Source organism: Biomphalaria glabrata, chromosome 1 (assembly GCF_947242115.1).
Source record: "Biomphalaria glabrata chromosome 1, xgBioGlab47.1, whole genome shotgun sequence".
NCBI lineage: Eukaryota > Metazoa > Mollusca > Gastropoda > Planorbidae > Biomphalaria > Biomphalaria glabrata.
Window position 1 is genome coordinate 12,649,962 of NC_074711.1, and position 21,527 is coordinate 12,671,488.

Consider the following 21,527-nt stretch of genomic DNA (forward strand, 5'->3'; position numbering starts at 1 on the left):
CCGACTGACTACTATGAAAATATTTTATCCACTGGCGTTCTTTTTACTCTCGCCAATTCTCTGGCGCTAACTCTTTAAAAAAATGTCTTTGTTTAATTTCAGATCAACCAATAGATTTGCAACATCATAATCACGTCTTGGGAAAAACCTGAGGTGCTGTCAAGGGTCTAAATTTGTGGGGTAATTCCTGAGGCTCAGTCAAGGGTTTATATTTCTTTTAAATGTGAAATGTACAAATAATTCTATAATGGCATCTGTGACAATATGGAAACAAGCAACATACAAAAAAAAATCCTTTTAAAAAAAAAAAAAAAAAAGCTTATCTACAGGGGTAGATCTCCGCCCTCAAAATAATTAATTACCAATAATTAATTGACTATTTGAGTATTTTCGTTTATTGATTCATGTCTTGTCTATGCCAAAGAATAGTTATGCGAAGTTTCAACTTGACCCGAGAATGGGTGTGGGAGAAATAACGTGTATATACTTTTTACCAGACAGACAGTGAGTTGATTTAAGCTTTGTAAAAATAAAAAAAAGCACTTGCTGTGAGCTAAGTAATGAAATATGAATTGTCCCCCCCCCCTTTTCCTTTTTTAGTATTTAATATACACGCAAACGAGTTACTTCTTGAAATATATAATGAAGGTATTCCAGTGTAAGACAAGAGTTTGTCTCTCAGACAAGTGGTTCAAGACATTTACCTACTCATTCAATCATTTTGTTTTTCAGTTCATACTTTGCTACCGTGCTTCTTCTCTTGTAGTTCAATTGCCTGTAATACCCCCCCCCCCTTTTCTGTGTGTGTGTGCGCCAGGACTGTGCTTGACAGTTAATGAAGCCATGTTTGTGTCTCTGGTGGATGACTAATCTTTTCACTGGCCCACATTATGTTATATAGTAAACTGTGACACACGCCACCTTCTGTGTTTCTGGCAACCGACCCACAACCGTCGAATGTGTTATTCCTATGGTATTGTCATTTGACTTCATTTTTGTCTAAACTATACATGTCTAGGCCAATGTGAGACTATGTGAATACATAGGGCTGGTTAAGCAATCGGGGGAAATAGACAAGGCAGAGCAATTGAACAAAATATAAACACAATAAAAGCTTTTTAAACTTGGGAGTTTTTTTTAAAGTGAGACTCTTAAACAAAGTATATATTTCTAGAATCTAGGAACGTCGTAATTTGGTGGTATATATATTAAAGACATAAGCTCGTGTAAATTTTAATGTGATAGGTGGTTAGAGGTTAGAAATAGGTCTTTTTCATTTGCATTACTAAACTATAATTCCTAGTTTATATCCACCCTAGTCTGTGTGTTAAGATCTGACGCTGTGATTTTACGAATAAGGTATATTCAGAAGGTGCACTGATGATTGGGAGGGGGGGGGGATCTTATGTTGATTTAGCCATTGCAGAGAGCAAAAGACATTTGACAACCAGGCTAAAAATACGTAAAACTGTCCTAAAATTAAGCCAAGAATATTTAAACTTTTTTTTTACTACAATAACTTTTGGCCATAACAGATTCTTAAACGTCGACGTGATGTTATTTACATCAGTAATTTTTTTTTTTAAATCAATTTTTCTCTCTAGACAGAGACAAATTATAGTAAGCTATAAGTGTTTTTACTGTTGTATTTGTTCTGGTTGTTTACACTTGTTCAATTCAAGCCTGGTGACTAGCTGGAGGAAATAAAATCTAGCAATACTCACTACACAAGTGAAGGCACTAAGATGTTCTAAAATTGAGTAGCCAGAATTCTAGATGTGCACACACACACACACACACAATATACAAGTTGTGTTCATAAAGTTATGAAAGACAGAAAAAGAGAGGTGGGAGAGGGAACTGTTGTCAATATTCAAAAGAAAAAGAAACTGCTCCTATTTTTAACTAACATACAAGATTGTCTAAACCTTTGATGACTTGCAGACTCTACATTTAGTGTTTCACTCACGGATCGCAACGAGTTATGGTTATATACTTAGAATTGAGCATTTTGTTTGCGTAGAAAGCGATGTTACTGAAATGTTGAAACAACCTGCTAGATCTACATATCTTGGTTCATCGATGAGTCTCTCTTTTGCTGTGTAAACGCAACGTTCGGGAAACACATCACTGCAATGAACGATTTTGACTCTAGATGTACCAGTTCGAAGCCTGTCTCCGAGCAGACATAACTTTTATAGATATGACCCTCTTATGCCGATATAAACTATAAACTTGCCTTATGCTAGACAAAGCTTTGTAAACGTATAAATTTACTGCCTTATTACAGTAGAAATACAGCGACTGTAGATTGTAAAAGCTTGGTTAATTCTCTTGCCGTAAGCGCTGAGTTGTAGTTTGATATTATATTATACGGGATATGTATGACAGGTAAAAAAAAAAAATCAAAGCTGTAGGAAGTTGTTCTACTTAAGTTTTCTGAATGGGTGACTCATCCGGGGCAGGGGGGAAATTGGGGGAGACTACCTTGAAACCCGTTGTCAAATATCGCCTGAATGGAGAATAAAAATAGACGTCTAGCAAAGACTGGAGAGATTCACTGTTGTCGGGACAAGCGACATGGGACATGAGAGAGAGGGGGGTTAAAGATGTAGATATAGAATGTCCCAACTAGAATTAGTGAACTTTTTAAAAAAATATAATTCCTCTCTCTTTATCTCTGTCTCGTTAACGCTTTAGCTAGGTCATAAAATAAATGATATTAGCCTATTAAATTTTGTCACAATTGTGTAATTTGACTAATATTATTTTTAAAGAATGAGGCACACTTATCTTTTTCTTTTCTAGTAGACATTTTTTTAAAATCTAAGGCCCAGGAATTGGCCCCGGAAAGGAAACTCTGGTGCTGCTGCTAAGCGGCTAATAGACTTGTTTATAGCCGAATTTTAAAACTTTATTAACTTTCGGAATAAAAAATCGTACTGTTTGAAACCGCGGAGAAATATTTATTAATGTATTATCTTAAATACCCGTTCCTAAATCTGTTGGAACTCTTATTTACTTGTTCTAATTGTTTCTTTTGCCTGACTATTTATGTTAGTGTTATTTTACATTTTCCCTGCAGGACAATCTTGAAAGTTCGATGATCTTGTTATTTGCTATATCACCGGAGTTTTTTTTTCTCCCTAACATTGGTCAAAAATTCATCCTAAATCCCCTATTGACTTCTCGACCGTTTCATTTTCATCATATGAACCTGAAACTCTCGGAGTTAAAGTTAATGTCAAATGGACTGTATCTAAAGTTTGCAAAGGCATTAAGTTCTCTCTATAAAACATTCATCTCAATAGTAATGTTACATTATGTTGGTATACTCAAAATTTGTTTTTAAAAATGTCAATAAGCCTATATAGGCCCTAAGTGTGTGTGTGTGTCGGGGGGGGGGAACTAGTTGCAGACCACCTATAACGACCACCCCGCACTACGGCGACTATTATTCACGGGCGGGTAAGGCGAGGGGCACCAATAGAGGGATGCAGACGAAATCAGCGCAGCCGCGTTCACTAATGTATTAAATTTCATTCACGACTAAAAAGGAAGGGGAGGTGAAGAGAAGCTATTTCCGGTGGTGAACACTGCGAAAAACTCGTCAGCACCATTGAAACTCTACCCTGGCCATTCTTCTCGGGGGCCCAAAGTAACAGAAGGCACTCCTGAGAATAGAGATGCGGGTTAGATTTTACGCTTGAGATCTAGCCAAAGGGTGGATTAAGAAAGTGTTCTACTCTACGCGTTCATTCATAACAGCACGACTCGTTGACCTCAGCACTGACAAGCACAACATAAGCTCTGACAAAATCCTAAGAATCAAATGTTGACATGGTTTACTTGGGTCTAGGATTTTACTGCTTGATGACACCGAGTCAGCTTTACAAGCAGAACAGATTCAAACTGTTGGTGTTCCAAGTAAAAGATGTTCTACCGCTTTTTTTTTTGTTATATATTGTTATAAAAGCATGGGCTTCACTAGTTATTATAATTTGAATATGACTAACATTTAGGGTAAAGAAATTTAATTCAAAAGCATAAACAAAATAATGCAAATCTAGTAAAAAAAAAAAGTTTTGTAGTTGAATCTTTTAAAGAACAATACAATCGTATTAAAATTAGAGATGCGAAAGATTATTTTCATTAACATTCGATATCAGGTCTTCTCTCTCTCTCACTTTCGATATTGTTGTTTTCCTTTTGTTTCCTTTGAATGTTTTGAAGAAAAAAAAAGCGAATCGTAATAAATAAATCTAGATCGACATTGATCAAAATCCGACGTGATCTTGGCGTGTTTCCATCCAACTTGGCCTTTGTGTCTGCCTCCCTCCATGCCATGGCTCACGTGACCATGAAGTTCTGACACCACGCAAAAAACGATGTATTAGATGTCTGTGGGCCGAATGACACACTTTACTTCTTCCATTGATTCGACCTATTGAGGCTGTTTTGCGCATTTAACAATGATGAAACATATCAGGTCTCCTGCCCTTCCTCATATACCACACAACACTAGATTATGACTTGATATCGCAACTTAGCCTTCACTCCATTTTGTATTCCTGGGCCTAGACGCCGTGCTGGCGATCTTGAATCAAATAATTCCGTCAAGCATATAAGATAAATGTATCAGTGGCTCAATCTATGGTAATGCGAGCAATCTAAAGCTTGACATTCTGACATTTTTGTTTAAATTTGATACGCTTTTTTTTTTAAGTCAACCTACAGAAAAAAAAAAAAAAAAAAGGTTATTGAGTTTAAAAAAAGATTTTAGTGATTCCCTGTTAATCTGTTCTAGATGTAACCTAAATCATTATATATCTACACTCAAAGAAAAAAAAATCTTATTTTTTTATTAGGCCTATAGTAACATTTGAGAGAGAGGGGGGGGGAGATTGTAAATCACATTGTTGAGAAACTATTCTGTACTGGAATGATGTAAAATTAAAATTACACTTTAAACCTGGTGAACAACGTTACAATTTTTTTTTTTTTAAAAGATACTTTTTCTCACGACGGAAAGTGGCAAATGATAAGAGATTTTGACAAAGATGAGAATGTTATCACGGTGAGGATTGAGAATGTTTTGGGACAACTATAGGATTGAATTTGCAATTCCCTTCTCAGATTTATGCAACATATTTCTAGAGAATATGGAAATGCTCATTTTAGTTAAAGAAATGTCATCTGCTTTACACAGCACTTTCCATTTCTGACACTTAGAAAGTAAAATTTTAATTAGAGATGACAAACGAACCGAACCCGAACTTTAAAACTGATCTGTACGAACCGAACGGAACGAACTGTCCCTTACCTTAACCGAACTGAATCGAGATTTAGCAATATTCTTGTAAGACAAAAAAACTGCTGTCTTGAGCTGATCGTGTCCTTGACATCTTGTGTGTGCATCATTTTGGGTTTTCTTTTGGTATCAACGCGAAGGGTGCTGTTTCCTTTAATATTTGGTCTTTAAAGAAATTGGAGATTCGAAGAATTAAGAAGCAGACTCTGAATGTAAAAACTAACAGGAAAAATGAACGGATCTTTACTTTTTGCGGAGCATGAAAATAACCTAATATGTTTGATTTATATAGAAAGTATGTGGCTGTTTCGGATAAACTTGCTACATCTCATGAATTAGTTTAAGTATTATAACTACGGGTTTCTAATAAAAGTGCATTCTTCTTTTTTTTTTTTTTTTATCTTTTCTGAAATTCAAATGGCCCTCATATGAATTAGGTTGGACATCTATGTTTGTTGGACGTCTATGTTTGTTGGACATCTGTTTGTTGGACATCTATGTTTGTTGGACGTCTATGTTTGTTAGACATCTATGTTTGTTGGACATCTATGTCTGTTGGACATCTATGTTTGTTGCACATCTATGTTTGATGGAATACACTGAAGTAACATTATAACGTGTTCATAGTTTTAGCTATACTTAATTTAATAACCCGAATTATGCTCTTCATCGAACCAAACCGAACTGGAACTTAAATCTGACCGAACCGAACCGGTTTGGTCTTTAAAAGTTGGGTTCGATTCTTTGTCAACTAGGCATTTTCAATTCTATTAGTTACCATTCTTTTAGATGACAAAACGAGTATTTTAGTGAAATTCGATGTCATTGCGGCTCTCACATGCAATGTTATTGATGTCATCAATCTATGAGGAGGTTTACATATATTTAAGTTTACCATTACCAACATGAATCAACCCCCATTCAACATGTTCAATGATTTGATTCGAGGGATAAAGATCAATATGTGAGATAAACAGTCATTTGTATGATCAGCTATCATGAGATCATGGGACAAACAAAAGCTCCTGGGGGCATGGTGGGTAACTGAGGCCTGCCGTGTGAGAACCAGACACAAGCGAAACTCTCACATCGCTCAGGGCTCCCTACAACTTAGTGTTTCTACATGCAATAATAGCATCTTATAAATGAATTCAATAGTTTATCAATGCGGAAAGTAAAGACGGGGGGAAAAAAGGTACAGTATTAAGAGTGTATGAGAATAAAGTCCTCAACAGTGTTGCTTTGAAATCGGCTACGTCTCATTAACCACGCTGAAACCTCCCTCTAGTCTGGGCCTTCGTTCGCGAGTCACAAATTGTAAAACATCGTCTCCACGGAGAGATTAAAGGGAAAGAACTGCAATTGAAATATTTTTTTTTTCCATCTAAGTATTTCAAGAAGAAGCAAGCCGCTTAAAAAAGGAGGAAAACCTTTGATTACGGGCTCGTGTCCCTTGTTACAAAAGGCATTAGGTTTTGGTCTAAGATTGTGTGCATCGGGCTAAGAGCCATGAGTGGGACCATTTAGTGCAATGTACTAGGATTGTAAAAAAGAGTGTTTGATGTGGGTTGAAGACGGTATTGTACATGTCGTATTAGGCTAACTCGCTTTATTATAGGGCACAACGTCCAGTTATTTCACTGTGTATAACGGACATTGATTTAGTTGACACAGTGTCATTGAAGTGGTCAAATGGATTGAGAGAGAGAGAGAGAGAGATGAATGAGTAGCAAAAAACTATCATCAGAGGACAGCTGAACGTCCTGTTGTTCGATCACTGACCTCTGTGAAAAGAAAAGAACAAGAACAATCTTGTTAACTCACTCTAGAACAGGGGTTCTCAACCTGTGGGTCGCGACCCCCTTGGGGGTCGATTGACGATTAGCTAGGGGTCGCCTAAGACCATCGAAAATATGGATTGTTTTTGTTTTTTCTTCTATTTCTGTATGTGTGTGTATGGGGGGGGGGGGTCGCGGCAGAGTGGGGATTGTAAAAAGGGGTCGCCGAGCATAAAAGTTTGAGAACCGCTGCTTTAGAACAAATAAGCAATCAGCGTATACTAATTTACTGGGCCCCCCGAAAGTAAGTGTATAAACTGTCTGGCACGTTCAGGTCTCTAAAAGCTTCCATAGATGTACCATTCCATCATGGTCTATAACGTGCTAACATTGACACGACTGCTACTTTTGAAAGCGAACGCTCTTGTTAAGGAAATTAAATATAAGCCTATTATACAAAACGAATAGCTTCTTTTTAAAACAGTAAATATCAATCTTGTATACTGTATAGTTCGCAATAGTAATCACAGTTATTTAGAGTAAGGAAAAACATTTTTGGGGGTAAGAATTTTTATATAAAGCTTTCTGGCGTGTCAAAATTATGTAATATTAACAAATATATAAACGATACATTTATAACACTAAAGAGATATTTGTTCTAGAGTTAAAAGCCTAAAGAAATTAGTATCCGCTACACTTTGATCTATAATTTTACTTTGGGATGGGGGATGCTCGAACAGAATGAATTTGTATTATTCTTCTTTTGAATTAGATCTAGAACTAAACAAAATTATATTATATAAAAATGTAGTTTAAAACAGAAAGTTGTGCTTGCTTATCGCCCTATATGAAACGTTAGAAATGCAAACATTGCATAATAACTCTCCACGCTATCCATTTAAAGAGGTTAATTGGTTGGAAGCCACCCTGTCGAGGCGCGGCGCATTTTCTTGAGCCTATTTACCACGCCCTTTTTATGATGACAAAATAATGGGGAAAAAGTGATAAACATTTGTCAACAAACTATATAAATAATATTAAATAGTAGTAGGATCAAGTTTTCAAACAAGCTTTCCCGATGTGTGTAGCTATTAGCTTTACAATCCCTAGACAAATAATAATTATTAAAATCAATATAATAATACAATAATTTTTATCCAAGAATAAAAAAAAGTGGGAAAATGTGTATACATTAATATTTAGGCTAGTGTCTAAGGCGCTCTACTCATTAGTCATTGCACACACAAACACAAACAAACACTAAAGACGAGACCTAAACAAATGAAAGCTATTAATAAAACTATTGATTGTATGAAACTATCCTGCATAAATATCCGTAGAGTCACCAGGGCTGGAGTCACCTAACCAGATCTCCTGGTCTTATTGTAGCATCCCTTTGGACACAACGAAGAGCTTAACTGGCTCCCACCTAGCTACATTCACACTCCGGGAGAAAAACTTCTCCAAGGATTTAGGGTGCAAAGTCAAGAAAAAGACCTGGTTGCTCGAAGTCTTCCAAGCCATTTAACATAAAAGGGGGGAGGGAGACTGACATATATATGCCTGTAAAAAAGGATTAGTCTAGACTTGGAACTCTGGGGTGACTGATGTGTGAATGTTGGAAAAATTAATCTTAGGTATTGAAAGTCCCCCCATGTTGCTGTTGGTTGTCAGAAATAAAAGGTTTTTAATATAATAAGCAAATCATGCGGATAGGGAAAGGAAACAAAAAAGTAAGAAGATTTCCCCCTCTGCTATTCGGTTTGGTAGATGGACTTGATTAACCTGATACCTAAACTGTCAAAGTATAGGGCTAAACTATTGACGTAAAGCATGTCTAGCAGAGAGAACATCTGTTCATGTTGACCAAACTTTTATTGAGTTCATAACGTATGTCTCCTTTCCTAGGACAAAAAGTTGTCCTCTCTCTTTGCTTCTATAACTAAATACACCTCTTGCTGTCATATGGATCTGCAGCCAATCTTATAGTATATTACCATGCGCCAATCTAATTATGCATATTAATCAGTGACTTAAACTTAGTCGTTTGTTTTCGTGGTTGATTCAGGAAACTAATTCCATTCTTTAAGGGCACTAAAAGCACTTGTACACATTTTGTCCTAGCATATGGAATAAGAAATATGCCTTTATCTTTGTGTTTTTCTAAGTATTTTATTAGGTTTTGTATTTTGTATTTGTAAATTATGTTTATATTTAACTCAACAACCGGCCATATCTATCTTATATTATACTACAAGCAAATAATCACTTAATTGAATACAACAACAAATGTTTTAAAACAATTTCAATGCTTCATTTCATTGGGCTAAGGGGACTAGCACTCGTACTAGATGTTATGTTAATGTTTTCACTTTTGTTGTCCCCCAAGAGAACAGACTCTTGTAAGTACTTACTACATGTACACATACGTCCCACTAAACTAAAGCTGTCACTTGTATCTGTTTTATCATGACATTCAACTTAAGTCCCTGTCTTGAAGTCATTTAGTTGACCTTTTTTTTTCTGTTCTATTTATACCAATGAGCTGTTTTACTATTAGTTTAAGAATGCAAGGGAATGTATGCCTTTTTTTTTCCCTCGGTGTGTAAAGTTTGTCTATAAGCGCTTTATCAATAATTGTATTATGCATTTAATAACAACTATTTTAAATCGATAGGCTTATAAAAGTACTAAAATATAACTCTTGATCAACATTGCACAAAGGACTAAAGTTCTCAAATTTAATCTACGGAGTTTCTACCGAGTCACAATAATGATTTGCAATATGTTCGAAGACAATCACGCCTGCAACGGATCAAAAAAAGGGGACCGCAATGTTGGGGAAAAGATGTGGCTAAGGCGACCTGCCTGAAAGTGCTGATGTTTTTTCAGGCTAAAAAAAAGCTCTAAACGCGAAGAGCTGGGCGAAGACAGGTCGTTGCCTCATTATTTTTACTTTGTATAGTTCCAGCCATGCTTTGACGTACTAAGTGATGTCATAGGAAACCAGGTACGCGACGTTTTGGCGACGGCCATGTCTTGAAAAGTACCTATTCTTGACTGGATAGAGAAAATACACGCATAAAGGGGAGGATTGTCGTTTCACCATGCCTCACTCAGGAATGTGAACATCGCTATGTGTATTTCTAAAATCCAATACTTAGAGAGGCAACAAAATCTGCTAGGAATTTTTTAGCCAATAACTTTATTCATTTTGTTTATTCCAAAACGATCCCCTCAATTTTGAACTGTGCGAAAGATGGTGAGAAAAAGAGGTGCAAACTTTGACAATTAATGAACAAATTAATCTGTAGGCTACAGAAACGCTAATGATACATTTAGGTGATTGAAAATTATTATTATATAAAATAAGAATTCATGTTGTAATGAATAGGCTAAAACCTTCTTCATAACACTTTTTTGAAAAAAATAATTTAAAAAGTATGCATAAAAACACCAGTTCGAAGGTTTTTCATTTTAGAAGGGAACTTCTTAATCTAGATATAGTATTTCAAAAATGTATGACGTATGAGGCATTAAGATGATTTTTTTTTTCATTCCACAGTTTGTATTGTCCAAGTATGGTTACCTGCGTTGTCAAGTAACCCGACGAAAAAGGGAAGCTACACACGATTATGATAAGGACAGAATGACACATTATAACAGCTTTCTGTCCGGACTCCTTGAAGAGGGTGGCGGCAATACATGCGACGAAATAGAAGTTCAGAAAGCCATACGTAATTACCAAAGAACGTACAATCTTCCTGAAACTGGAGAACTGGACGACGAAACCAAATCTTTAATGAGTACTTCTAGATGTGGGAACAAAGACAGCTTAAAGGGGCAGGACAAGGCGAAAAGTGTTACAGATTCACAGGCTACTCAAGAGCTAGATCAGCTTGTAAGAGCAGATACAAAATCCACTAAAACTGCCACTGACGATGACGACAACAGAACTGCGATTAAAAGTCAAAGACTGGTGAAGCGATCATTACCAGCAGCGAAGAGTAAACTCTATCGTCTGCTGGCTGGGGAAACTCCCAAAGCTCGCACTCTCGAATCTCACAAAAAATATCTAGAAGAATATATACAAAACCTTCGGGCCAAAGGCAAAGGCCAAAAACGACTTTTGCATAAGTACACACGGGCAGAAAGGAAAAAACGTTCTGTTCATGTCTGGTCCAAAAACAGCTTACCACTGGGAAAATACCAAGGGGAAAACGGAGAACTTTTTAATAAAGATGTTGTTCGTTGGAGATTACTAACGACTGGTTTCAGCACTAGAATCCCAGTGGAAGACCAACGAGCAACCATAGACTTGGCTTTTAGAATGTGGAGTGAAGTGATACCATTACGTTTTACAGAGGATACTAGCAGCGACATCCACAACGTAGACATTGAAATAGCTTTCGGAAAAGGTAATACATACAAATAGATAATAATAAATAAATACACATTTTATAAGTATATCCGTATATATGTGCAATTTTAAAATTGTATTTAAAAAATATCACAATGTCGAACTATATTTTTCAAATAATATTATTCAAATAATCAAAATAAACTGTAATGAGGCTTTCAAAATCGACGATTAAATCCCTGGATATAATTATGATATCAAATCAAATCAAATAGGCAACATTTAAATTTTTAAAAACTGAAGTCCAAAACGGACATATATAAAGAAAGGTCGAATGCAATTGTGAGTTACAGTTATATTGGTCTTAGGATTGATTATTAAATAGGATTGTTTTTTTTTTCCCCAAGACATATCTTTTAAAACTATAAACTAGAACTTCTAATTGTTGGTTTGAAATAAAGTTGCCAAATGCCTGAATATGAAAATGTAGTCGTCCTGTTTAATTTCTAGCTGCCAGAAGAGAGTGATAGAGTGGTCGACCGTTTTGGTTCACTATTATTTTCAGCTTAGGAAAGAGTAGTTACTTCAGCAGAAACTTGTCCAAACATTGCTTCAAGAAAGCTCTGTAGCCTTTCTGAAAATGAGCACGACTTATCAATGCAAGTTGGCAGTGTTGTTTCTACTTCCCCTAAAACTTACGATTTCCCCCCCCCTCCCAAAACAAAATCTCAAATTTCTTGAAGAGTCCATTCTCATGCCTGTTTACTACTCTATGCTTCCTTAGTTTATGGCACACCTCTTGAAAATGATAAATGACGGTGCAAGTGGATATGTATGCGTGTGTGTGTGGTCGGGAGGGCAGGAAAAAAAAAGCTAATGGTTTTTCTACCTGTCTATACCTCCATTCGCATGTCGCCCGTGGAAACACTTCTCTGCCCTTGATTGGACTTTGTCTGTGTTCCTGTAGCTCAAACTATTTTTTTAAAAATATAACTGCACCATCCCTCCGTCGATTAAACTTCTCAAGATGAAGGGTATAAGGTATAGATTTACAAGAGCATTGGTAAGGTTTCCAATAATAATGTTTGGCGGCGGTGAAGCTAATCGGTTACTCTGTCTGACCTTATTTAGATATTAGAAATGCTGACCATCGGAATATTTTTTAAACATCTATTTTACATGTTTTCTTATACAAGTAATTTCTTAAAGTATAACAGTGAATGCACATGTGTATCTAGGTAGATTAAAATCAGCACAATGCAACTGTGCATAAATATTAAGGATAAGAGAACTGAACAGAAACTAGTCTAATATTTTGAACTGGGATAAACATGCAGCTATTTTATTGATTGCGGTGCTTAATTTATAAATAAATAATATAAAAAAGTTTTATTATGATATGCCTCAATTGAAATGGTTGACTCTGAAACCCAACAGCGAGTCGATCAATCTGGGTCTGCCCCTACCAATGAGTAGACCAGACAGATAGGATGCGTGGTGGCAACCCAGTCGTGCGAACAGGTCGTGCTAGCCCAGTTCCGAGTCGGTTTTTGTCCAATTGGTGTTTACTTCGGACGGTAGAGGGAAAATTACGACACACGGTGCCGCCACTGCCTGGAGGACGACGAAACAATAGAACACATTCTTTATGAATGCCGAGTTCTGCATGAAAGACGATCGGGACATGGATTCGATAGAGAGAAAACTGGTACATGTCCGACACTAGGGCTGTCCTTGTACGGGGACCAAGGTGACCTTAAAACTCACGGCTCGCTTCCTTTCACGTGCTCTAAGGGAGTAATTCTCAGCATGGTTCGCTACCAATGGGGTTTCTGATTCGGGTCTGCCCCTACTGCCACTATCTCCATCCTTTCATCTCCCCTTCTCTCTCTGTCTCTCACACATACCTATTAGCCCTAACGCACACACTTTTCTAAAATATCAGCTCGAATAATTATTGAAAGATGGTGACAGATTGACAAACATTTTAGATAGACAATTAGACAGATGACTTTCTTATAGACATCTGTGTTTGTTTATGGTAACTAACACAAACAGAAAGTTGTACAAGGTTGTAGTTATTGATGGTACCCTTTGCAAACTGCAGTTATTTTGTTTGTTTTTTAACCAGTGCTGTTGTATTTCTCAATTAATGGAGTGCACCTTTGCCTTACACTTCCCACATTTTCTGCTGCTTTTGCTGCAGACACCTAGATGTACGTGACTCCATTCTCACTACAATAAATTAAATGAATACCCGGTATCAAAATATTTTTTGTTTCACTACTAAAAGTTTAAAAAGGTAGTAATTTTATAACCTAAAACAAATGAGGCTGAAAGATTGGGCCCAGTTGAAGGCTTAGGGCAAAGCCTAGAAACATTTAATTGACTATTGAAAATATGAACCCTCCAACATATGAGAATGAAGGAAGACGCATATTGCGTTTGACGGTTGGCGCAAGAATGTTTCAATTCTAAGTGAAAAATACCGTCAACTAAGGAGGTCATAGTGTTAACTAAGCAATCAATTAGGAGCGCTGTCATTGGTATAATCGTTGCTTGGAATTAGTTCCATATCTAAGTGTCAGGGTTATGGCAACAGCGTACTGATTTTGTACACATTTCCCTTGAAAAAGATGTCAGTGCACTGGATTAGCTGTAAGAGTCTATGTTGAATGTGTTATGTTTATAAAACTAGGATAATGCTTTTATCGCCCGAACATTACGTCAGGGGCTACAGATGTGCGTCATGTCTGGACTAATAGAATGGCGAGAAGCAACACTCCTTATTGACTCCGTCAGTTTCTCGTCAAGGCCTTATCAGTTGTTACACTTGTCAGACTTAATAAGAAGTTAGTGATTCTCAATATGTATACAGTCTGAGACTTGAAATAAGCCACCGTACAGTGAGCGATCTGCTATCAGCGTTAATATTTGTCATATCCTGTTGACGGGCCTGGTTAAGTGGATTGACCGTTGGACACTTAAGGAAACCTGGCGCCTATCAACTGTAGTAGTCTTAATTTTGTATGCGAGCACCTCTACACGTTGTTATACGGCAACCTTTGTTGAAATTGTGTGTGTGTGTGTGTGTCGGTGTAAATTACAATTCCATTGACGAACTCTACTACGTTTGGGAAACAATTTAACCCTGCGCTCTTGTTAACTGAAATGAGAATTGGGGGGGGGGGCAAAAATAATATAAAAAAAAAGGCTTGTGACAGCTCTCTCAGCACCATACTACAGCGGCCCCGACAAAGTTCGTCACAAAGGCTTACTTGTAAATTCAAAACAAAATGAAATTCGCTGTTCAAATAAAGCCTCTATATCTCTCACAGTATCATTCTTTTGAAGTCGATCCCGAGGATTTCAATTGGAAATATTACGAGTCAACTCTCAAGTCAAATGTGTATACTCGTGCGTTTGTCGTGCTTTATAATTCAATATTAACATAATTTTTTTGGAATTTTATGACCAACAATAATCCCAGTAGAGAACTGCAAATCCTTTGACCTCATATGAAGAAAAAAAAAGGTGCTGAAGGATAAATCTGCATTTTACTGAGCAGTGACACGAACAACAAAAAAAAAGCACAAGAAAACGTCTACAAGGAATGAAACATGTTAAAATAGCTGTCACACTTGTTCTGGTGACAGTTTAAGTTTAATGCAATAGAGCTCATCGACAAGACCTAACAGTCGATGACCTTTCTGTACTGCTACAGAACTAATTTTACAGTTTGCCGTTATTGAGCCCAGGGCTTATAGCTCCTGACTGGTTGACAATTTAACAAACAGGTCGCGTCGGCCTAAATTTAACCATTTTTTTTTATTTAAAAAAAGAGTCTACTATCTCCAATTCTGTATTTCTAGATCTATATAAATTTAAATACTGTTGATTGATAGCTCACACATGAATTTTGTGGGCGGTCTAATGATATACAAAAAAATTAACAAAAAAAAAAAGCTCTTTTACAGTAACTCAAAGAAAAAAAAATATAAACAATTATTTAGCTTGCTAGACAAAACATATGTTATTGTCCCATGCTGTTATCTTGGGCTGAACTGAAAACTATCAAATAAACATGGTAGTCCCGCTATCAAACGGAACCACGTCATATAAACAACAAGGGCCGCCATCTCTTGTATTTCTATTGAATCGTGTTTATCAACAAACGCCTTTGCTTTGTAGACTAGTGTTGCTCTCCCCTAGATTCTCCTCATTTATGCCCACTCACGAATGCTTCATGTTTGTTTTTTTTTTGTTTTTTTGTCTGGATTCGGCAGGTTCACATCAAAACTGCGAGCATGATTTTGATGGTAATGGCGGAGAGATTGCTCATTCTTGGAATGCTGGCAACATGCACTTTGACGATGAGGAGAACTTTAAATCCATTCGCTCCTACAGTCACGATGGAATCTATCTGCTGCGTGTGGCCGTACATGAGATAGGTCATGTTTTGGGTCTCTCACACACTAACAAATCCCACTCTATCATGTATGCTATTTACCACGCAGAGGAACTGACTCCAGAGTTTGAACTGGCCCGGGATGATCGGCACGAAATACAAAATATCTATGGTCAGTTGGTCTCAGCTTTCAAATTCAGCTTTAATGAACAATTATTCATCTAGCTATTTTAGAATTCATTGATATGATGTTTTCTAATTGTTAATAAATGCAATCTGAAATATCTAAATATCTATGACTTTTACTATGGCTATTTCTTATTGTTACAAGATGAAATAAATATTGTGACAGATACTATAACTATTATTAATGTTATATTTGATAGGTGTCTGCAAAGGTAAATTCGACACGGCCTTTGACTGGGTGCGCAAAAGGGACAACCAACTCATTTACAACACATATTTCTTCCGTGACAACCACTATTGGATGTATGAGAACCATGCCAATAGAACTCGCTATGGTGATCCACTTTACATTGCTCGAGAATGGAATGGTGTACCCAACAACTTAGATGGCTATGCTCATGTCCTTCTTTACAATGGTCAGGACTTTATACCTGATGCTTTCTTCTTCAAAGGTATGTTTACCTTGTCATTTATTCTTAAAAGAGTAATCCATTCATTTAAATCAAAATTTAAACTGCTCTTAACCCATATCACAACATCTGTGGCACATTATACTAAAGAAATGTAGTTTCCAACAATATGAAAATCAGATATATTATCCACTGTTCAGTAAGGCACAGAGGCAGTGGTTAGACTTCAGACAACACACATTCAACTTTTTAAAAATAAGATTGGCTCTTTATTAACCTAATCTTTGTGTTTTTCATTTAGGTGAATACTATTACAAATATAACAGTGATAAAGACAGTGTTGTAGAAGGGTGGCCCAGACTTATCAAAGATGACTTTGGACCCAAAGCTGGAGAAACTGAAAGCATACCTGACAACATTGACAGTGTCTTTTTTGACTTACGGGATAGAAACCTGTATTTCTTTAAAAATGATGAGGTAAGAATAATTTCTAAAAATAGCTTTACATATTTTCTCTCTCTCTCTCTATATATATATATAAAGAGTTCAGACCTTCAAACCATACTACCTCAATGTTATAGAGACAACAGAATAGAATGAGTGCAAGATAATTGCTTTTAAAACATCACTAAGAGACAATGTAAGAGAAAAAAAAAAGTTTTGAATTGGAACAAAATATTATTATGTTGAAATGGAAATGACCTGTTGTTAAATAGGAAAGATTAATGAGGGATAGAAGGAAATTCATTAATTAAGATGTATTGTAATTGTAGATGAAAATTCCTCCTATTCCAAATAGGTGCTAGGTGGGAAACAGAAGCTGAGGAAGAGTTCATGATGCTATTTGAATGAAATACACTTACCTTTAGCATGGTATTCAAATTTTCCTTTTTTTTTTCCTCCCATCATTTTATAGGTTTACGTCTACAATCCAACAGCTACAGACAATGAAAAGGGATGTTGTGTTCGCAAAAGAAAAATAATTGAAGAATTTCCACCTGCAGAAGGTCACAATCCCTTGCCCAGCAACTTGGATGTTGTGTATTATTCCTATAAAGACAAAATGATGTACTTTTTCAAAGGAGAAGATCTCTGGAGAAATAAATTATTTGACCCTAGGCAAAGAAGAACTGTAAATAGTATTGAGTATGTGGGACCTTGGTATCACAAATGGAAGGACGTTTGTGATGTTAATATTATGAACAAACACTGACCAATGCCATTTGTCATCATATATTTAATTCTTTGTTGTTATCTCTATTGCTTGTGCAGAGCACATTCTCTTACGAATGGTCCTAGACAAACTTTATATCTATATAGATGACTAGGAGCTCCCTTGTACAGATATAGCATGCACTGACAATGACAAGATCATAAATGTGAACACAGTGATCATTTAATGAGGTTGTTAAAAAAAAAAAAACCTGTCCAGTAGGACACAAAAGACCAGGTTATGAGTGAATTTTCAAAATGTGTAGTGTAACAATAATGACTTGCCATAGATCAAGCCATGCTACATTAGACATTACTCTGCTGGTAGTTTACAGAACTACTTAAAAACCTTAAGATCGGGATTGCATTTGTCATACATCGCTAACCATAAAGGGCCTGAGCAACATAATTTTTATAAGAATAGCTATAGAACTTGTGTTTCTATCTCTGTATGCTACAGTCCTGCCCATGTATAGATACCAACATATCAGCTGCAGTGATTTATCAAGGCCATGTAAAGATGAAAGACACATTATAACCTGTATGTTGGCATATTTTGTGATATTTGAATATTCTTGTTATAAATGTTTTTATGTTATAATAAAAATTAGACCACTTGTGGATACCCAGTTTTGTCTGGCTGGTATCGAATGTTATCGTTTTAAAGATAACACATTTATCATGAGGTGGATCATCTCCTCTTAGGCCAGTGATGTGATTATAAATTGGTCATTATGTTTTATATTTTGTAAATCTGTTTCACAAAATCATTCATCTCATTACATCTCTTTTGAATATCATTGTCATTGAAAAAAAAAAAGAAAAAAAAAAAGAAAAGAAAAAAGAAATAATTTTTGTACTTTTATACTGGGAAAAAAAAATACCACCAACACATCAATTCATCATTGGAGTTGTTTGCATAATAAAAAAATATTGTGTAACAAAGTCATTCTACCGATAGAAAAAATAGTAATAAAATTGTGACAGTATACTATTTAATTCTGTGTTTCTTTTAAAGTATGCTTTAACTAATAAGTGTACAGTTATTCTTAGTATAGCTGTTTGCTAACTCATTTAGTCATTTGATGCCTTTAAGAGTTAGTTTTGCCAATAAATACTTCTGTTGCTGGTTATATTTTTGTATGTTTTATATCCAAGTGTTTGCCATAATTTATTTTTTTTTTAAATATTGCAATTTGTTTTTATCGCATGTATATGCAAATAAAATTTAAATATCCTTTAAAAATGTGAAAAACTTTCAACTTTCCACAAGGTGTGTGCTTTAAAATAAATTTGGCAAACAGTGGTTTATTTTTAAAATTTTAAGAATGTGTCTTTATGTTGTCTGTACTATATTGGTTTGTCACCTGCATTTAATTACTATTTAAATTAAAGAATGATTTGGTTGTTGATAATATCATTTCTCAATACACATTAAATGTCAATTTTTTTTTATTGGCACATACAATTTTGGTCAAACATTCCCTAAGTCTACAGTTTTATTATACACAATTGTTGCTATTTTATACACACAATTATTGCACAGAATCTGCTGTTAAGCTGGCCACCTTTCAGATTAACTAAATAATGAAATCAATAATGCAGACTACTCAATGGGATAAATATTATATATATATAAAATAATTTAGAAAATTTTATATCTGGAGTTGGCTGTAAGCTGACATTTTAAAGTTCTACTTCAGTAACATTGAAATAGATTCAGAAAAAAAATGTGTGGCGTCTTGGAAAAGATTATTTAGTCCTAATGAGATATCCTAACCCTTCACGATTATGTCTATTGACATGTGTTCAAACAAAACATATATTGTGCAGAAAGGGCTAACTGCTTTGTTGATGATCCTTTAAACTCTAAACTAACAAACACTCCTAGCTAATTTTAAAATATGTATGAGAGTACCTTTATCCTAGTAAATATCTAAAGCCCTGAAAACATCTGAAACAAATCTTGATGCTGACATGAATGTACATTTACTTCAAGCGATACTCTTACTGACCTCATTAAGACTTTCTGGAGTACTTTGTGTACATTTTTATTGATACATTAAATGCAATTTTATTTTTGCACTTGTGTATTAAGCTATTTATTTATCATTTTTTGGTATAGAATCAATTTTTTTTTCTTGTACATAGAGTGCAATATTGGCGTGACATTGACAATTGTTATTGTTGCAGTTGTTTTCACTTACTAATTTTTTTTTGTTTCTATATTTGCAAATGAAACAGTATGTTATGTTAATGGGTTTTTTTTTGTTTTGTTTTTTATTCTTATTGACAGTTTTTCACCTTGATGATTTAAAAAAAATAGGATTCCATATACATAGCCTTTAAAATTGGGGAGAAATATATATTTTTTTAAATTTCTCATTTGTGATAGAGGAAAACTAAAACTGGTTTATTTTAATGCCCAACTTTACTGCACCTTATGTGTATAACAGAATCAGAACAAACACTATATTTCAAATCTAGCTTTTAGCTAAAAGTCAAAATTGCTCCTTTTTTTTCTTCCCAAATAAGATAAACAGACAGTTTTAATATGCATCATATTCAAAGCTGGTAATTGAATGCAAATGGGGATATGGTGTTGAAAGCATATTAGGAATTATTTTAATTTGACATGTACTAGTCATGAAATTCAAATCATTAATGAAATATTTCAAACATAAAGCACAACATACAAAGTAAAAAGTGCATAAGAGTTGTATAACATACAATTTATGTTAGTACAATAGTTTATTATTAGTAGTATGTGGGAATGTAGACTGAAATGGCTTGTTATGTTTAATGTGCTATGCCTGAATGAACAATAGTTATATTTCATTCTAATATTTTATTTATTGATAGGCCTCTTATATTTCCAATGTTTCTTTGAACTTAGATGGTTGCTTTTATATGAAGTTATACAATTTTGATATTGAACATTGTTATTTTTAAGTGTTGGCTAGGTTTTTTTTTTCTAAATACTTGTGTGTACATTTGAAATAATGATATTTATTGCTATCATCTTCACTGCTAGTCTTGAGTTTTTTTATTATCATTTGTTATGTAGCAAATATTTATAGGAGCACATGCATACAAGTCTAACTGTAGTTTTGCTTTAGTCTTTTATTGGAAAGAGGTGGGGTCAACCTCAAAATCTTCCTATGCTATACTGATGACACCCTTTTTTTTTCTTAAAAACCGAAGCAAAACTAGATCTAGTTTTTAGGCCTAGATATGATAACAAAGGTGAGAGAGGTTGAACCCTGACTCCCACTCACGGCCATGCCCATGATAAACCTTTAACTAAAATAATAATAGATAATAATACTAAAAGAATCAATGCATTTTGGATGTTATTAAAAGTATGGCCATGGGTGTAAAATCGGTAATCATGAAGGTTAGCGTCTTGATGTATTTTTCACATTTCTTGATGTCCTCGCCTGATCAAAAACAAAACCATGATTACCGTAAAATCTACCAAGATTTAAAATCTATCAAGTGAAGCTGAACCTGATATGTTGTAAGCTAAATAGGTCTACAATTCTAGACAAAGTAACAAAATCTCAACATCTACTATCTAGATTCTAGACTAGTTACACTAGTAGTATTAAACTAGATCTAGATTCTAGATCTAGATCTATAACTAGATGAGTATATCTCTATCATAAATGTAAATTAGATCTACACTAGGTCTAGTCTAAGCTTTTTAGAGTACCGTAGTAAGCACTTCTAGATTAGATTCTAGACAGTAAGACCTACAATAGATCTAGAGTCTAGATAGACATAGATCTAGATCTAGTTTAGAATGTAGTCTAGATCTCTGAGCAAATCTCGTCTAAGTTAGCAGACGACAAAACGTTTC

The 21,527-nt window shown here is 35.2% G+C and overlaps 1 protein-coding gene across 5 annotated transcripts in view; it reads left to right on the forward strand.

Moving 5' to 3' along the window:
• The window catches only part of LOC106065197 (matrix metalloproteinase-21-like), a 77,104-nt gene extending 56,412 nt beyond the window's left edge, over positions 1–20,692 (forward strand). For all 5 annotated transcript variants that reach the window (XM_056022691.1, XM_056022705.1, XM_056022710.1 and 2 more), the window contains exons 3-7: positions 10,655–11,507; positions 15,736–16,029; positions 16,244–16,495; positions 16,755–16,930; positions 17,370–20,692. In XM_056022691.1, coding sequence (XP_055878666.1) covers positions 10,655–11,507; positions 15,736–16,029; positions 16,244–16,495; positions 16,755–16,930; positions 17,370–17,666 — 1,872 coding nt within the window. In that variant the 3' untranslated portion in view covers positions 17,667–20,692. The remainder of the gene's footprint in view (positions 1–10,654; positions 11,508–15,735; positions 16,030–16,243; positions 16,496–16,754; positions 16,931–17,369) is intronic.
• The last annotated feature ends 835 nt before the right edge of the window (positions 20,693–21,527 follow it).